The sequence below is a fragment of the Pantherophis guttatus genome, chromosome 18, assembly GCF_059756535.1.
Source record: "Pantherophis guttatus breed Tessera chromosome 18, ASM5975653v1, whole genome shotgun sequence".
Lineage (NCBI taxonomy): Eukaryota > Metazoa > Chordata > Lepidosauria > Squamata > Colubridae > Pantherophis > Pantherophis guttatus.
The window spans coordinates 11,365,289-11,384,105 of record NC_142080.1 but is presented as its reverse complement, the minus strand read 5'-3'; the positions used below and the strand labels follow the sequence as shown (position 1 = coordinate 11,384,105).

Sequence of the window (18,817 nt, the reverse complement as noted above, 5' to 3'; positions counted from 1 at the left end):
AAAAAAAAGGAAGCTCTATACTTCAGCCCTGTGAGGTGGGTTGCCCTGAGAGAGAGGGACTGCACCAAAGTCACCCAGCTGGCCATCGTGACTAAGGAGGGACTAGAACTCCCAAAGTCACCCAGCTGGCTTTGACCAAGAAAGCAGCCCCTTGGTAAAAAAAAAAAAAAAGCTCTATAGTTCATTGGCTTCTTTGTTGCCTTGTTTTCCCCAGATGAATAAATGCAAGCAAAACCTTCCTGCGATGTTGGATCAGATGCTGGGATTCCTGAGGAGCCGGAACTCTTCCCATCGCGAGGCAGCTGCCCTCTTAATTGGTAATCACCAATGCCAACTCTGGAAGGAGGGCAGGAAAACCCAAGACAGGCGGGCGGCCTTGTCACCAAAAGAATCTATGCAGAATTAAGCCATGTCGCTTAATCAGACTGGAAGCTGCTCTTATACCGTGTGGCTTCTCCGGAACGGCTACGATCGCGCAACAGTTTCTCAGGCAGTTCCTGCCCTCTTTCTTAAGGGTATCGCTGCCGTTGTTAAGTTAGCCACATGGTTGTTAAGTGAATCTGGCTTCCTCCCGGATTTGGCTCAGCCGAAGATCGCAAAAAGTGATCTTTGACCCCCAAGACACTGTAAGCGTCATAAATACGAGTCGGTTTGCCAAGCATCCGGATTTTGATCTTGATGTGGCAACGCTTCTAAGGGTGAAAAGCAGTCGTAAGTTCCTTTTTTCAGTGCCATTGTAACTTTGAATGGTCACTAAATGAACTGTTAGAAGTCGAGGACTACCTGGCCTGTATCCCTCTCTCTTGTATAGGCAAACCCACAGCCGTGGCTTTTTCTCTGGAAATATTTCCAGCTGGCCTCCCATTCTAGTATTAACTGGATTCAAGGCTGCTTAGATTTTTTTCCAAGATGATGGTTGTTTGCACAGTCCTAGAACATAAAGTAATAGAGTTGGAAGGGACCTTAGAGGTCTTCTAGTCCAACCCCCTGCTAAAGCAGGAGACCCGATTCCATTTCAGACCAGTGGCTGTCCAATCTCTTCGTTAATCTCTTCTTGAAAGCCTCCAGTGAGGCCTGGAGACAAAAACAGAGGAAGAACGGCTACCCCTAGTCCCTCTTATTATTAGACAGACCCAATCCCGGGAACCATCCCGTAAAGTCCCAAAGCGACTCTTCCAAGTGGAAACCAATGAATTGCGCGTTTTTTTCCTGAATCAGTCGATTTAGCCGTCTCTGTTAACCCCACCAACGTTTTCTTTTTACGTGCCCAGGCTGCTGCGCGCAATACATGCAACCGGAAGTGATGACTTCAAAACAAATGAAAGAAGTTTTCCTGGGTGAGTTTCAAAGTTCCCTCGCTTGAAACAAGGAGTTTTTCTCCAGAAGCTCTGTCGCTGATCAGGGCTGGTTCTCATGGTTGATCCCGGAAATCCTTTGTTTTCTGGATTCGTTTCAGGTCTCCAGGATCTGCAAGGCGATTCCGAAGCCTCAGTGGCTCAGGCTGCAGCTGACTCAATGCAAGAAATCTTTCGGCAGTGTGGCCATCTGATCAAGCCGGGTCTTGTTAGTAGTCAACTCCCCTCCAAAGGCATCAGGAGGATCTCCGAGACCAAGCAATAATAGTTTCATAGTTTCATAGTTTCCATTATTGTCATGGCACCTCATAGAATGAAATTAAGTGCCATCCTCACTGTATATTATACTTTTTAAAAACCCTATAAAAATAAAACAAAAACACACTTCCTTCACATTGTATGCAATTGAATTAAAAAACCCTCGTATTGTATTCATATTGCACTGTACGTAGAATTGTATAGTTACTGCTCTGCGATAGAAGCTGTTTTTCAGCCTATTTGTCCTTGTTTTTATTGCCCTGTACCGTCTGCCAGATGGTAATAGTTCAAAAAGAGGGGGGCCCAGGATGAAATGGATCCTTTAGGATGCTTTGAACTTTCTAAAGCCAGCGGGAGCTATAAAGCTCTTCCAAAGTGGGGAAGGGGCAACCCATGACCCTCTGGGCACCTGCCTTCCAGCTGGTCTTTGGGGAAAGCGAGGAAGCGTGAAGATAATTCTTACATCGCGAAGGACCACGAAGGAACGTCGCAGAAACAAGACCTGGCAGGGAGATTGTGGAAACAGGCCCTGGAGATAGACAGAACAATTTAATGTCAGAGAGAGGAGAAGGTTCCACGAGAAGGTCACAGAGCCACAGGTGCTATTGGAGAAGGGTGGTAGCAACCATCAACCATCGATGATATCTGGAACATCTCCACTCTTGCTCGTCTTCCAACAGAAATAGGAACGCCTAGAGTAGGGCAGATGCAGAGAGCTGAACACTCCGTGGGGGGAGATCTAATGTCCTCCAAAAAGATGCTCATTATTATCCACATAGATGGAGCATTGAATAAAACCCTTCGGGAAAACCTCTGGATCCCAAAGGCGTCTTCCCATGGGCCCTGATCTCCTTTGGAAAGCATGCGACGTTTCTCAACTTAGTTTGTTAAGCCAGAAGGTGGCCGAGCACTGGTCCCCTCCTCATATCTGTTCCTGGCAGTCCTTTCAACTTTCAGCCCTGAATGAGCCCAGCCTCATAGGTTGTAAGTTGGACCGATCATAAACCAGGTCATCCTGCGTCCGTGATCGATTTAATGACTTTTAAATGGATTAAGGGAGTTGTTCAGTACAGACATTGTCCATAATCATATATTCATGTGCGTCTCCTAGGGGAAATTGTTTTGAGAATAGAAGAAGAAGAATAGAATAGAGCTGGAAGGGACCTTGGACAGGGGTGAAATGTAAAATTTGTTACTACCGGTTCTTTGGGCGTGGCTTGGGGGGGGTAATGTGACTGGGTGGGCATGGCCAACTTTGTTTTTTTAACTTTTCAAAGCATTTTTTCTGCAAATGCAAAAAAATGCTTTGAAAAGCCTCTGCCAATCAGGCAACTCAGCTGGGATTGTCAGAGGCTTTTAAAGCATTTTTTAAAAAAGCCTCTCTGCCAATCGGGCAACTCAGCTGGGATCGGCGGAAGCATTTTTTCGGCGGAAGAGGTTGTAGAAAAAATGCTTTTAAAAGTAAAAAAAAAGCCTCTGATGATCGTGCGGGTCAGCTGGGCATGGTGTGTGTGTGGGGGGGGGATGCAGGGATTTTTGCTACCGGTTCTCCGAACCACCCGCCGCCATCGCTACCGGATCGGGCAATCTGGTCCGAACCAGGAGATTCACCCCTGACCTTGGAAGTCTTCTAACCGAACCCCTGCTCAAGCAGGAGAATTTACACAATCTAAGATAACTTTGTCCTCTTAAAAGCCTCCACTGATGAAGCACCCACGACTTCTGGTGGCAGGCTGTTCCACTGGTTAATTGTCTTCTTTGTTAAGAAGTTTCTCCTTAATTCCAGGTTGCTTCTCTCCTTGATGAGTTTCCGTGGTTTCTTCTCCTGCCTTCTGGTGCTTTGGAGAATAATTGGACCCCGTCTTCTTTGGGGTAGCCCCTCAAATACTGGGAAACTGCTATCATGTCGCCCCTAATTCTTCTTTTCTTTAGAAAAGAATAGCGTCTAATTATGGTAGATGCCCCAAAGTGGAGAAAGGCAGACCAAAAAGGCATAGAAATATCAGGACAGGTAGTTCTCAACTTATAACCGGTCATTTAGTGTCCGTTCGAAGCTACAATAGCACTGAAGAAAGTGTTTCACGTCCCTTTTTCACACTGATGACCGTTGAAACATGGTTGGTCCTCAACTTACGACCACAATTGAGCCCAAAGTTTCTGTTGCTAAGTGAGACATTTTTAAGTGAGTTTTGTCCCATTTTACGAACCATTCTTGCCACCATTGTTAGGTGAATCTCTGCAGTTGTTAAATCAGCAACAAGGTTGTTAACTGAATTGGCTTTGCTGGTCAGACGGTCGCAAAAGGGGATCACGTCACCCTGGGACACTGCAACCGTCGTAAATTTGAATCAGTGGCCTAGTGTCTGGATCTGGATTGTGTGACCCTGGGAAATACTGTGGAAAACAGCCCTAAGTCACTTTTTCCGTGCCGTTGTAACTTTGAATGGTCACTAAATGAACTGTTGTAAGTCAAGGACTACCTTACCCCAAGGCTTTCCTTTCTTTTCGTTCTCCACTTTCCGTTTCCTTTCTTTTCGTTCTCCACTTTCCGTTTCCTTTCTTTTCGTTCTCCACTTTCTGCCAAGTCTTTCCAAATTCTTCCAGCAGATGGTGGCATAATCTTACGAGTCTTTCCTCAGCCAAGTTCTGTAAAAAAATAATAATCAGAATTTGATTTTGGAATGTTGGAATTTCCCGATATATACGGCATACCTTGTTTGAACTTTCTGAACATGTCCCGGTCAGTTTCTCAACATGATGAGATGGAGGAAAAAGACTGAAGAAGAAGATTCGCAAAAAAGTCAGGAAAAAATCGAGATGGAAAAATTACAATCTTTTTGCCTGGGGAGGATAGTAGTAGTGAAAATGAATGACTAGACTTTTATTTAGGGACATGATTTGTTTTGAAAAGTTATATTAAGTAATCTTACGTTTGAATTGTTATGGGCTACTGACCAAACTGTCACTTTTGTCCTGAAGTATATTAACACTAAAGTTAATTTTAAGGAATGCTTTGCTGAAAATTTATATAAGCTTATAAAGAATGTTTTGTTCACAGCGAGTAGGAAAATATAAGTGGTGCAAGGGTTGAGGGAAGGTCTTTTACAATATTTTTTATAGATATCAAATAGTGAAGATGTTATTTGATTATAAGCAGTGTATTTGTAGAGAATAAGATGAATAAGTTTATGCAAAGTTATTAAGTAAGGCATGTTCCCAGGAAGAATTAATATGAGTTTATGGGGTAAAAAGTACAAATAAGGTTTTTACAGTATAGTTTATTTAAGATTGGTTAAAATATTTTGTCAATGGGTTCATATATGTAAGGGTTGGAGATGTGATGGTTAATTGTAATTGGGTGCTGATTGTGCAATGCTGGAAGAAAGAAGACTTGCGTATTATTGAAGAACGGACAAGAATGAAGTTGGATTCATTATTTTCAAACAATAATCGGTTTAAATAGTTATATTCAGATACGAACAAGGGGAGTTAAAGTGTAAAAGGGAGATAAATCTATAGATAGTTAGCTTATGTTTTTTTTATATGTTTGTTAAATGCTATAGCCTGTATTTGCTCTGGGAAGTCGGGGGGGGTGGGGGTGGGAGGGTTGGGCAGGAGGGGGGAGGAGGGAAGGGAAAATATGTGTAAAATTAAAAAAAACTTTTTAATAAAAAAAAAAAGAAGTGGTTTGGAGTAGAAGGCCTCCAAGGCAGGGGTGAAATGCTACCAGTTTGGGCAGGTGAGCCCGAACCGATAGTAATAATTGCTACCTTTTGCCCAAACCGATAGTTTAAAAATGCTTTAAAAAGTACGACAATCAGCTGAACCAGGCTTTTTTAAAACTTTTTTTTAGCATTTTTTTACTACCAATCAGCTGTGAGAAATCTGCTGTGCCTGATTGTCTATGAGGTTCCTGCTTGTTGCAGGGGCCATTTTGTGTGAAGTTCAGCCGCTTTTGCATTGCGTGTGAGTCAGTTGTGCAGCTTTTGTGTTATTTTTGTGCAAAGTGTAATAATTTCTTTTTGAGCTCTCTGTGATTCTGGGAGGTTCCTGTTTGTTGCAGGGGCCATTTTGTGTGAAGTCAAGCAGCTTTTGCATTGCGTGTGAGTCAGTTGTGCAGCCACGCCCACCCAGTCACATAACCACCAAGCCACGCCCACCCGGTCAACTGCCCACCAAGCCACGCCCACAGAACCGGTAGGGAAAATTTTTGAATTTCACCACTGCTCCAACTTCCAACTGGGTCATTCTGGGAAAAGCACCTTTGGGTTAATTTTGGAGACACGCTGCTCCTGGAAACCTCCCCCCCCTTGACCAGTTTTGGGGTCCCTGGCACTTCCGGTGGCGCAGAGGCCCTCCGTGAGGGACGGCCCACTGAACTCTCAGCCACGGAGGGTGCGGTGTGGCTTGCCAACTCCTCAGCAGATGTGGCAGGGGAACGGCCAACGTTTTACCTGCCTGGGCTTCCTTGGAAAGCAAACTTCGGGAGTGGACCAGGGTTTCCGTGCTTCGGAAGGCTTTCATTGCTGCAGAGAAGAAGCAGCAAAGGCCCAGGAGCAACGTAAGCTTCCTGCCATCAGATCAGTTGGCAACCCTGGCTCCTTCACAGGGAGATACCAACCCAGAGGAATATATGGGCGGTCCTCGACTTACGACACAAGTGAGCCCAACACTGCGGAAGGAAGGAAGGAAGGAAGGAAGGAAGGAAGGAAGGAAGGAAGGAAGGAAGGAATTAAGGGAGGGAGGGAGGGAGGGAAAGAGGGAAGGAGGAAAGGAGGGGAGAGGGAGGGGGAAGAGGATATGGGAATGACCTTTTAAAGATATTTTAGGACTTTTCTTGTCACATCTGTTAAGTGAATCACTGCAGCTCTCAAGTTAGAAACATGGTTGTTAAGTGAATCTGGTTTCCCCACTGACTTTCCTTGTCAGAAGGTCGCAAATTGTGATCGCTTGACTTTGGGACACAGCAACGGTCATAAATCTGAACCAGTGGCCAAGCGTCTGATGCTGGGCTTTTTTTTTCTGGCAGCCAGCAAACACTCTGCTGCCCATTGGGAGACTAAGGAGACTATGATAGATCTATCTCGGACCTATAAGTCCTCATCAGTTAGCCACACCCTCATCCCATGTATCCTCCCTGTAAAGGTACAGTATTTGTTTTTTTTTTCCCTTTCCTTTTCATAGGCTTTATGTGTATTTCTCTTTAGCCAGGTTCTTCCTACATAAACCAAGATTTTTATGGAACCCTAATTCAGTGAAATCACAATCCACTAGTTTCTAGGCTTTTTTTTTTCTGGCAGCCAGCAAACACTCTGCTGCCCATTGGGAGACTAAGGAGACTATGATAGATCTATCTCGGACTTATAAGTCCTCATCAGTTAGCCACACCCTCATCCCATGTATCCTCCCTGTAAAGGTACAGTATTTGTTTTTTTTTTCCCTTTCCTTTTCATAGGCTTTATGTGTATTTCTCTTTAGCCAGGTTCTTCCTACATAAACCAAGATTTTTATGGAACCCTAATTCAGTGAAATCACAATCCACTAGTTTCTAGGCTTTTTATTTTCTGGCAGCCAGCAAACACTCTGCTGCCCATTGGGAGACTAAGGAGACTATGATAGATCTATCTCGGACTTATAAGTCCTCCTCAGTTAGCCACACCCTCATCCCATGTATCCTCCCTGTAAAGGTACAGTATTTGTTTTTTTTTTCCCTTTCCTTTTCATAGGCTTTATGTGTATTTCTCTTTAGCCAGGTTCTTCCTACATAAACCAAGATTTTTATGGAACCCTAATTCAGTGAAATCACAATCCACTAGTTTCTAGGCTTTTTTTTTTCTGGCAGCCAGCAAACACTCTGCTGCCCATTGGGAGACTAAGGAGACTATGATAGATCTATCTCGGACTTATAAGTCCTCATCAGTTAGCCACACCCTCATCCCATGTATCCTCCCTGTAAAGGTACAGTATTTGTTTTTTTTTTCCCTTTCCTTTTCATAGGCTTTATGTGTATTTCTCTTTAGCCAGGTTCTTCCTACATAAACCAAGATTTTTATGGAACCCTAATTCAGTGAAATCACAATCCACTAGTTTCTAGGCTTTTTTTTTTCTGGCAGCCAGCAAACACTCTGCTGCTCATTGGGAGACTAAGGAGACTATGATAGATCTATCTCGGACTTATAAGTCCTCATCAGTTAGACACACCCTGTTTGTATTAAAACGGTTCATTTGGCCATCTGTTGTCTAATCCTTTCTTCCGTTGGTGGGGGGGATATAATCTATCTGGATTGGCCGTCTCTTCGAAAATGGGGAAAGAATCTGATTTTTCCCCCAATCCATTTTTCCACCTGCACAGAAGCACCAGAGAGTTATGGAAGGCGCTGGGCGCAGACCCCTATGCTAACCTGAAGATCATGAAGCCCCTCCTCAAAAGGCTTCAGGATCAAGACCCCAGCACCAAAGCCATCGGGAGAAGAAACAGCAAGTCTACCATGCCCATTGCAGTAAGCCCTCAGCCCGCGGCTCTGCTTTCCTTAAATCTAGAGATGGGCCAGGCCTGAGGGAAGGGGGAAGGGGCTGAGCAGAAGAGTCACCCTCGGGGGTCTCCTCATCAAGAGCAGGCATGCCCTGGTTGGTGGGAGGCAGAGGGCAAACTGGTGGGGGCTGAAATCGGAGCAAAATTTGGCATAAGCCCCCACCCCACAAAATGCACCACTGAAAGTAGAGGCATCTGTGGGCTTCCTCGCCAGAACAGCTTTGATATTCATCCATCCATCCTTCCATCCTTCCATCTATCCATCCAGTCATTTACCCATCCATTGGTTCATCTATTCATTAATCCATTCATTTATTTATTCATTTATCCATCTATTCCTTTGTTTATTCGTTCCTTTATTCATCCATTCACTCATGTATTTATTGATTCCTTCATTCATTTCTTATTTCTTACAGAAATAATTAAAAAAGAGGAGGGGAAACCAGTTTGTCGTGATTTGGTTGACTTTCGTCAGGAAAATATTTCAACAGGAGAGGAATTAGATGGACCGCCTCAATGCATGGATGTCCGCAGCAAGGTGCCTAAGGAGGAAATGAAGGGTCCGGAGAGTTTCCTTCGCTACACTCTTCTCTGGGTGACAAGCGCAGTTGATGACCGGCATGAAAACTGGCCCTGAGATGTTCTTCTGGAGGAAGCAGGGAAAGGAACGAGCAATCAAACACGGTCACTGGAGTTCTCGGAGTCTCGCAGCGATCATGACAAGCACAAGAGAAGCCCACAGAGCATAGAAGAAGAGGGTTGAAAAGGAACTTGGAGGTCTTCCAGTCCAACCCCCTGCTCAAGCAGAAGACCCTAGACTATGCTGGACAAATGGCTGCCTGGTCTCTTCTTGAAAAGCTCCAGTGATGGAGCAGCCACAACTTCTGGAGGCAAGTCGTTCCAAGGATGAATTGTTCTCACAGTCAGGAAATTTCTCCTTAGTTCCAGGTTGTTTCTCTCCTTCATCAGTTCCCATCTGTTTCCTCTTGTTCTGCTTTGAGATCTTCTCCAAGAGGATCTACTTGATCCTTCAGATCTTCCAGGGGTGCGCCCACCACTCTAGCTGAGTCCATCCTGTTCCTGATGATTGTCTTCTTCTCCTTCTTCTGTCCTCCCCAGCCTTGAAGACTTCCCAGAGAGTGAGGCCACACCTGCTACTACCTTGGAAGCCACTCCCTTCCTGCCCCCCATCTCTTACCTCGAAGGGGGTGCTGAAGAACATATCCCAGTCCTCTCACGCTAAAGATCTGGATGAGAGGATACGGCTGAATCATCCATTCCAGGAGAACCTCGAGAATGTCTGGCGTCATAAAGAAGTCTCCAACCTCCGGGTGATACAGCAGCTGAGGAAGAAGAGTGGAGATACGGAGCATTAGCCAAGCCAAGGAAGGGAACTGCCCCGAGAGCCTCGACTAAAGATGCCACTTTCAGCCATTACGGGGAGAGAAAAAGAAAATACAGTCCTCGGTTAGTGACCACTGAAAGTCACAACGGCACTGACAAAAGGGACATGCCCATTCTTCAGACTTTCAGACCATTGTAGCATCCTCATGGTCATGTGATCGAAATTTGGGTACTTGCCGGTCCATATTTATGACGGTCGCAGTGTTTCGAGGTTCCGTGATCCCTTTTGTGACCGTCTGATAGGCCAAGTCAATGGGGAAACCAGATTCACTAATTCATCAGATTGACCACCTTAAGAACTGCACTGCAGCGATTCACTTAACAACTGTGGCAAGGAAGGTCAAACAATGAGGCAAAACTTGCTTAAGAACTTTCGCTTAGCAACAGAAATTTGGGGCTCAGTTGTGGTCGTATATCGAGGACAACTTTTAGACGGAAATCACTGAAAGATCTGGTTTATCCTAAGTATTCGACCACGGCATTGGCTTAAGGACTGCTGAAATCACTTAGTGACCACTGGAGGTTCTATGACAGTGATATGTCGAGGACTACAGTATGGCAAAAGGTAATGTAAATGATAGTTGTAAGAATACAAAACTGCCTATAATGCAAAGAGAAAAAGGAAATTGTGGTCATTGAGTCTTCCTTCCTTCCTCCCTCCCTCCCTCCCTTCTTTTCCCTCCCTCTCTCCCTCCCTTCTTTTCTTCCTCCCTCCCACCTTCCCCACCAACAACTTCTGGAGGGAAGCCCTTCCACCGATCAACAGACTAGCAGAAGACCTTGGAGACCCCCTGCTCAAGCAGCAGACCCTCTACAACAGGCACCCTCAAACTACGGCCCACGGGCAAAGAATACGGCCCGCGGAGTGGTGTGATTAAGCCCCGCCCCTTGCCCCGCCCCTAACTGCCTTATCTCCCAGCGAGCCAGCTGCAAGGCCAGCTGAGGGCCAGCTGAGGGGTGATCTCGCCGGTGCAGCCTGGAAAAGCAGCTCTGGGCTTGTAAAGAACTCCTTCAAATTAAAAGTCTTTAAAACAATTTAAACGGGGGCTTAGAAGGAGAAAGGCAAAAAAAATGAATCGGCCCCCTCTTTAAAACGTTGGAGGACCCCTGCTCTACAACCTCAGACCAATGGCTGTCCAGAATATTGGGGTGCATCCCAAGGTCTGCTCACCTCCGAGAAGAAAACCTTCCCGATGGTCTTCTCTCTTAGATCGGGACGGGGCAGGTAGGTGTTGGCCTCTCTGAACATCACCTTCAGCCCCAGTTTAGAGAAGCTGAATAAGTTCCCAAAAGAGCAAATATGGAGAGCTCAGACGAGATCTGCTGGTTAGGGAGAAGAAAATCACCAAGCTAGAGAAATCATGATGTGAATTCAATTACTCAATGAATTACTCCATTGAGAGAATTCCTCAACCTCCCTCTCTTTCTCTCTCTTTCTCTCCCTCCCTCTCCCCCTCCCTCTCCCTCCCTCTCCCCCTCCCTCTCCCTCTCTCTCCACCTCCCTCTCTCTTTCCCTCTTTCTCTTTCTCCCTCCCTCCCTCTCTCCTCTTCCTCTCCCCTCCCTCTCCCCTCCCCTCCCTCTCCCCACTCTCTCTAGCTTTCTCTCTCTCTCTGCCTTTTCTTCTTCCTCTCCCTCTCCCCTCCCCTCCCTCTCCCACCCGCTGCCACTTGTAGCCAACCTCTTTTGTCTTTTAATTTCTTACAGGACCAGGAAGAAAATGGCTTCGAACAAACCATCAGGAGTCACCGTCATGTCCCAGCATCTAACCTTCTCCAACTGACTGAACTCCTCCTGATAGCCGGCACATAATATTAAATTTTTGATGGCTTGCACTGCATTGCTAAATCATGAGGTTCATGAGGACTTCCTTGATGGGTCTGCCTTTTAGCGGCTTCTTGCTCTCCCATAAAATTTTAAAGGACTCGTCAGAGAGTTCTGAGAAGAAGAGACAGACAGAGATTGATGGGCAATTTAATGGGACAAGTCTTCTCAAAGCGAAGAGAGAAAAAAATGTGCTTAGACCAGACTGATCCTGAGGGAAGGGTCAAACGTGTCATAACTCTCGAGTCCCTGATCTTCATATTCTTAGACAACCGTCTTGAGGAGGAACTTTGAACTCCATATATGGAATTGGAATTTTTTCCAATTCCATATATGGCGGAGGGGGTCAACTTATTTTCCAAAGCAGCAGAAGGCAGGAAGAGAAGCAACGGATGGAAGCTACTCATGGAGAGAAGCAGCCTGGAATTAAGGAGAAACTTCCTAACAGTGAGGACAATCAACCAGTGGAACTTCTTGCCACCAGAAGTTGTGAGTGCTTCATCACTGGAGGCTTTTAAGAAGAGACTGGATAGGCATTTGTCTGGGATTGTGTAGCATCTCCTTCTTGAGCAGGAGGTTGGACTAGAAGACCTTCAAGGTCCCTTCTGGCTGTGTTCTGATAGATAGATTGATTGATTGTGTGGGGTGGGCTGATGTGATGGGACAAGGCTGGTTCCATAGGTAGCCCAGCCCTGTAGCATCTATACCTGGATATGAGGGAAGGACGGTGTCTTGAGAGCGTTTTCTCCCCCGAGGCCTTTCCCTCTTGGGCCTCCTTGGAAAGGGAGGGGGCTCTTTCAGGCCAGGCTTCATCTCCCCCTGAGAAGCCTTCAGAGGGGTCCTGGCAGATGTCCTGCGCACCAAATCAGGGAGCACCAGCGCTGGAGGCTGAACCTTCTTCCTGACCTCCAATTGAACTGGGGAAGACGTCACAATCAGAGGCAAGGCCTCCATGGTTCTGGCTAAAGAACCGGATGGGTGGGAGCCAGAGAAGAGGACTTCCTGGTTGTCCCACTGACACAGGTCATTGTTGCTGATTTGTGACTCTGACTCCTTGCTGTCCTTCTTCAGGAAGGGAAGCTTTTTCAGCCTATCATCCATCCTGTTGTGAAGAGTGAGTGTTGGAACTGGAGTAGAGTAGAGTAGAGTAGAGTAGAGTAGAGTAGAGTAGACTAGAGTAGAGTAGAGTAGAGTAGAGTAGAATAGAATAGAATAGAATAGAATGGAATAGAATAGAATAGAATGAGCTGGAAGGGATCTTGGAGGGCTTCTGTTCCAGCCCCCTGTTCAAGCAGGAGAACCTATAGCATTTCGGATAAGTGGCTGTCTAGTTTCCACTCTAGGGATTCACTTAACAACGGTGGCAAGAAAGGTTGTAAAATGGGGCAAAACTCACTTAAGGACCGTCTCGCTTAGCAACCTCAATTTTGGCCTAGATTGTGATGGCAAGTCAAGGGTTGCCTGCGTTTCAGTTTCCTTGCAGACCATCCAGAATCTCTTCCTTTGTGAGATGGACAATCCTTTCACTTAGATGAAGAAAGGAAGAAAGTTTGTTTTGAAGGGGGGGGCGATTTTGGTGATTCAATGCAGCTTCTGGTTTCAGAGCTGAGTTTGCTCCAGTTGCTTTAAACACCGGCAGCTCTTTAAATTTCGAGTTTCTTGGCCTCTTCAGCTTTGAACAACCTTCATGGCATCAGATCTCCCTACCGTCAGTTTTGCACCTAACCATTCCTTCTTTCTCACGGGGTTACACGGCACATCAAGGTGTCTGCGCTTTCTCCAGAGATTTGAGCTGCCATTCACTTGCTGAACGTTTTCTGGATTGGACACAAATAGTTTCATTACTGGAAGAGACTTTAGACATGAAATAAACGCTAATAAGTCAAACAACAATATGAGAGCGTGTTATGTTCAGGGTCCCAGCGTCTGTGAGAAATATACCCTATTAATAATGTCTTTGTGTATTTTGAATGCCTTCACTGAACATAACTATCTGCTGTTTCCACGAGTCACAGCTATTGTCTTAATCAGTTGAACTTTGAACTGAGTAGAATTCTCCAATTATTTCAGAATAAGAGAGTTGGAAGGGACCTTGGAGGTCTTCTAGTCCAACCCCTAGCTCAGGCAGGTGACCCGACAATCATCTCAGACCAATCTCTTCTGAAAAGCTTCCAGTGTGGTTGGAGTTTCAACTTCAGCTTCAACTTCTGGAGGCAAGTTGTCCCACTGGGTGAATGTTCTAACGGTCAGGAAATCTCTCCTTAGTTCTCGGTTGCTTCTCTCCTTGATGAGTTTCCACCCGTTGCTTCTTCTCCCGCCCCCTTCTTCTTTGGGGCAGCCCCTGAGATATTGGAAGACTGCTATCCTGTCTCCCCTGGTCCTTCTCTTCATCAAACTAGACATAGCCGCCCTGAGTCTTCGGAGAGGGGCGGCATATAAATTCAATTGATTAAATTAAATTAAATTAAATTAAATTACCCAGTTCCTGCAACCGTTCTTCATATGTTTTCGCCTCCAGTGGTATTAAGACTTCACGGGCTCTTGATTCTCTCCCTCTGTTTACACAGCCCAGAACTGTGTTGGCTTTTTTGGCAGCTGCTGCACACGGCTGGCTCCTATCTAAATGGTTGTCCACTAGGACTCCAAGACCCCTCTCACAGTCACCACTATTGAGCAAGGGACCACGTCTACGGTACCTGTGCATTTGGTTTTTCTTGCCTAAAAGTAGAACCTGGCTTTTTTCACTCTTGAATTTCATTTTGTTAGATAGCGCCCAATGTTCAAGATCTGTCAAGATCCTTCCGTATCTTGAGCCTATCTGCTGGAGTGTTGGCTGTTCCTGCCAGCTTGGTGTCATCTGCAAATTTGATGAGTTCCCCATCTATCCCCTCATCCAAGTCATTGATGAAGATGTTGAAGAGCACTGGGCCTAAAACAGAGCCCTGGGGTACTCCACTGCATAGCCTCCCTCCATGTAGATGCAGTTCCATTGAGGACTACAGGTTGAGTGTGGTTGGTCAGCCAGTTACGAATCCATCTTGTGGTGATGCTGTCTAACCCACATTTTTCTACTTTATCTAGTAGTAGGTTATGGTCTACTTTATCAAATGCTTTACTAAAGTCCAAGTAAATGATATCGACAGCATTCCTTTGGTCCGCTAATTTTGTCACTTTGTCAAAGAATGCAATAAGATTAGTCTGGCATGATCTGTTTTTGACAAACCCATGTTGGCTTTTGGTTATTACTTGGTTTGCTTCTAGGTGTTCGGTGATCCGTTGTTTGATTATCTTTGTTTGTTTGATTAATTGTTCTAACTGTCAGGAGAGTTTCTCCTTAGTTCCAGGTTACTTCTCTCCTTGATTAGTTTCCATCCGTTGCTTCTTCTCCTTCCCTCTGGGGCTTTGAAAGTGACCCTCCTCTTCTCTGTGGCAGCCCCTGAAATATTGGAAGACTCTACCATGTCTCCCCTAGTCCTTCCCTTTGTTAGACTAGACATATCCAGTTTCTGCAACTGTTCTCCGTATGTTTTATCTCCCAGCCCCCTAATCACTTTCGTTGCTCTGCTCTTCCATCTCTGTTCATCTGTTATCTGTCACTCTTTCCAGAATCTCTATGGAGATTCTCAGTCACCCCATTTTACGGCCTTATTGACTTTGCTTGCCCGAAGGTCGCAAAAGGGGAATCACATAACCCAGGGACACTGCAACCGTCATAAATGTGAGTCAATTCTTAAGCATCCAAAGGTAAATCGTGGTCGTGTGAAAAATGGTCCTAAGTCACTTATTCAGTGTCGTAACTTCAAGCAGTCACTAAGCAAACTGGTGTTAAGTCAAAGACTAGCTATATTTTACACAAAGCTAAGGAAGGTTAAGATAAATTTTAACACGACACATTCGTTGAATCAAAAGTTTATTTCCAGTTCAGTGTCCAGCATTTTTTTTTAAAAAAAACAAAAACCGTATAAGAATATCGTAATATTAATAAAGGCAAATATTGTTAAGACAGCTGGAGTAATTTTAGCACGTCTAACTCTCTCCCTAAAGAAGACAGGGGTCTAAGGCACCCTGTTATTAAGCTGTTTATTAAGACCAGCTGCCTGCAATTACTGCAGGGTTCGAATCTCGCCAGGCTCAAGGTTGACTCAGCCTTCCATCCTTTCTAAGGTAGGTGAAATGAGGAGCCAGTTTGTGGGGGCAATAAGCTGACTTTGTATAAATATACAAAAGTATGAAGGCTATTGCTTAACGCATTGTAAGCCGCCCTGAGTCTCCGGAGAAGGGCGGCATATAAATCAAATAAAAAAAAAAAAAGAAGAGAGATTTAACAATCGTCCTTCAGCACAACTTCCTTGATGGACAGAAGATGCATTGTGGCTATTCTATCTGCTACACAATTAAATGCAAAAATGCAGGACTTGGTTTCTTGTTCAAATTTGGCAGAGGCTGTGAGTTCGATCCTAGGTAGAGGCAGAAATTTTTCTCTCTGGGCACAATGAGGATATATCTGCTGAACAAAACTCCTCATTGGCGACAGGAAAGGCATCCGGCCATTCGAACACTCTGCTAGCTCCATTTGGCTGCCCAGACTCCACCCCACAAGGGATTATGGGGTCGTTAAAAGATGATGATGATGATGATGATGATGATGATGATGATGATGATGATCAGTGTTTCTCAACCATGGCAACTTTAAGATGAGTGGATTTCAACTCCCAGAATTCTGAGAGTTGGAAGTCCACACATCTTAAAAGTTACCAAGGTTTGGTTATGACTGATTTTGGGAGGACAGAAATGCAACTGAGTCCACTTAACCTCTGTCCTTAAAACTCATAACTACCTCAAACTGAATTTGAGTGACAGATCAGCCTTAAAAAAATTAGGCACACTACGGAATTCAATCATTTTGTACCAGAACTCAAAAGTCTCACGATCCTAAACGATGAAAATACCCTGAAAGGAAGGCATGGAAGCACAGCCTTTTTAAATAGCAACTGTTTAAAAAAATACGTTTAAAAGGCAAACTATTATTTTATACATATACATATATTTATATATATATATCTTAACAAAAAAAAAACAAACCACTGAATAAAAATCACACTTAATTACAAAGATCCACCGAGAACATTTACAGCAGTCCTGAGCCGGGCAGAGAGTTTAAAACACGAAGTCTGTAAGCCACGATCAGACCAGGAAGGAAGAAGTTTGTTTAAAGTCACCCTGAAAAAAAAAGAATCAAGAGGAGGAAAATTTATTTTGATATAATAACAGTAGAATTCCCTATCCTGCTAAGGCTTGAAATTCTCGGTTTAGAACTGCGTTGCTTGTGATCAGATCTAGGCATGGCATGCAAAATTATATGTAGTAATGTTTTACCTGTAAATGACTTTTTCTGTTTTAATCGCAATAATACACTCACGAACAACTGCTTTAAACGCAATGTAAATCGTTCTAAAACTTGACTGTAAAAAAAATATATGATTTCTGTAATAGAGTTGTCAAAGTCTGGAATGCCCTACCTCCGTGATGGCGAACAGGTGGCATGCGTGCCAGAAGTGGCACGCAAGAGCCATTTCTACGGGCAGGGGTCAGCAACCTGCGGCTCTGGAGCCGCATGTGGCTCTTTCACCCCTCTGCTGCGGCTCCCTGTCACTCAAAATATGCCTCACAACCGCCAATATGCGACACCCATCGGCAAGCGATTTATTGAGTTTTTCAACCCTCGGTAGGCCAACCATGGATAAATCCAAGAAAAGAAAAGTTTCAGAAGAAAACGGAACATTTAATTCAACTACATATGCTAGTTTTGTGGCCGCTCCAGAAATAGTCAGGCACGGGAAGGGTTTTGTGGCTCCCGGTGTTTTCTTTTCTGTGGGAAACGGGTCCAAAAGGCTCTTTGAGGGTTTAAGGTTGCAGACCCCTGTATCCAGGCAACCGAACCGTCGTCCATTGTTTTTCCGGGTTCTGGCGTGCCGGCCAGATGCGCACGGGAGCGCTGGAAACCGGAAGAGCAGCTGCTCTGGTGCGCATGAACATGCTGGGTAGCTGCTCTCCCGATTTCCAGCACGCGCATGCGCTCCGGCCACCTGGTCTTCCAGTTTCTGGCACGCATGTGCTTGCGAAGACCAGTTGGCTGGTGCCCATGCGCGCCAGTGATGAGTTGCCCCCGGTTCGGACCGGTTCTATAGAACCGGTAGTAAAACCGGCGGGAGGCTCCGCCCACCGACCCCGATACCATCAGGAAGCTTCTGTGCATGCGCAGAACCGGTAGTAAAGGTAAGTAGAACCCACCCCTGATGCGTGCGCTGGAAACCGGAAGATCATCTTCCTGGCACGTGCATGCACACTGGGTGGCAGCTCTTCCGGTTTCCGGCACGCGCAAGTGCGCGCACTCCCGTTTTGGCACCCGGTGCCGAAAAGGTTTGACAACACTGCCCTGCCTGATTCAGCTACAAATTTTCACAGTTTCAGTCACAAATTGATTTCCGTGGACCTTACTTCATACTTAAGTGGTGAGTAGAGGGGGCGTGCCTAAGTGCACTCACGGGGCCTATCGTCCCTGTCGCTGTATTTTTATTCTCTTTTATTCTTGTTCTCGTTTCTGTTTGACAAATCCCAATAAATAAATACAAATAAATAAATAATAAATAGAAAAAACGGTTGTGTGAATTTAGAACGCAAAAAGTTTGGAAAACGAATATATCTCAGGTGTAAATTGGTTTATATGTGCTCCAAAGAACATCCGTCAAAGATGACCAGATTACCACAATCACAACTGCACAGCCTAAATAAACACAAGTAATCCTCGATTTACGACCACAGTTGAGCCCAAAACCTATGTTGCTAAGTGAGACGTTTGTTCGGCGAGCTTTGTCCCATCTTACGACTTTCCTTGCCATTGTTGTTAAAGTGAATCGTTGCAGTCGTTCAATTAGTAACACGGTTGTTAAGTGAATCTGGAGGTCAGGAGGTTCGCCAAAGGGGATTAATTTACGTGACTCCAGGACGCTGCAGACCGTCATAAATGTGAGCCGGGTTGTCAAGCATCCGAATGTAAATCACGTCACCCTGGGCATGCTGCAATGGTCGTAAGTGTGAAAAATGGTCCTTTTTTCAGTGCCGTTGTAACTTCAAGCCGTCACTAAAGGAACTGTCGTAAGTCAAGGACTCTCTATATTTAATTCTAAAAATAAATAGTTTGGTTCTCCCCAAATGTTCAAAGCATGCCTTTTACAGGGAGTCCTCGACTTTCAACATTCCATTTAGTGACCGTTCAAACTTACAAGGGCACTGAAGAGAGTGACTTATGACCGTTTTTCACACTTACGACCTTTGCAGCATCCCCCGTGGTCATGTGATCAGAATTCAGATGCTTGGCAACTGGTTCATACTTATGACCATTGCTGTGATCCGGCTCATATTTATGACGTTCTTGCGACCTTCTGA

At 45.1% G+C, this 18,817-nt stretch overlaps 2 protein-coding genes and 2 long non-coding RNA genes across 4 annotated transcripts in view; 2 read left to right on the top strand and 2 right to left on the bottom strand.

Moving 5' to 3' along the window:
• The first annotated feature begins 26 nt into the window (after positions 1-26).
• Positions 27-1,743, top strand: LOC148111563 (maestro heat-like repeat-containing protein family member 6). The gene is made up of 3 exons (XM_087880738.1): positions 27-317; positions 1,272-1,337; positions 1,457-1,743. Exons 1-3 carry the CDS (start codon positions 215-217, stop codon positions 1,618-1,620), a joined length of 333 nt encoding a protein of 110 aa, XP_087736864.1. The 5' UTR covers positions 27-214; the 3' UTR covers positions 1,621-1,743.
• A 5,546-nt stretch (positions 1,744-7,289) lies between these two features.
• Positions 7,290-13,264, top strand: LOC148111561 (uncharacterized). Its single transcript, XR_015730435.1, has 4 exons — positions 7,290-7,571; positions 7,966-8,113; positions 8,562-10,114; positions 11,255-13,264. It is a non-coding gene; the product is annotated as an uncharacterized LOC148111561 (long non-coding RNA).
• LOC148111562 (uncharacterized) lies at positions 8,437-9,402 on the bottom strand. Its single transcript, XR_015730436.1, has 2 exons — positions 9,344-9,402; positions 8,437-8,791 (listed from the first exon to the last, which is right to left on the bottom strand). It is a non-coding gene; the product is annotated as an uncharacterized LOC148111562 (long non-coding RNA).
• A 2,004-nt stretch (positions 13,265-15,268) lies between the features above and the next one.
• Positions 15,269-18,817, bottom strand: part of F11R (F11 receptor) — a 44,974-nt gene continuing 41,425 nt past the window's right edge. The window contains exon 8 of the mRNA XM_087881272.1: positions 15,269-16,591. Coding sequence (XP_087737398.1) covers positions 16,556-16,591 — 36 coding nt within the window. The 3' untranslated portion in view covers positions 15,269-16,555. The remainder of the gene's footprint in view (positions 16,592-18,817) is intronic.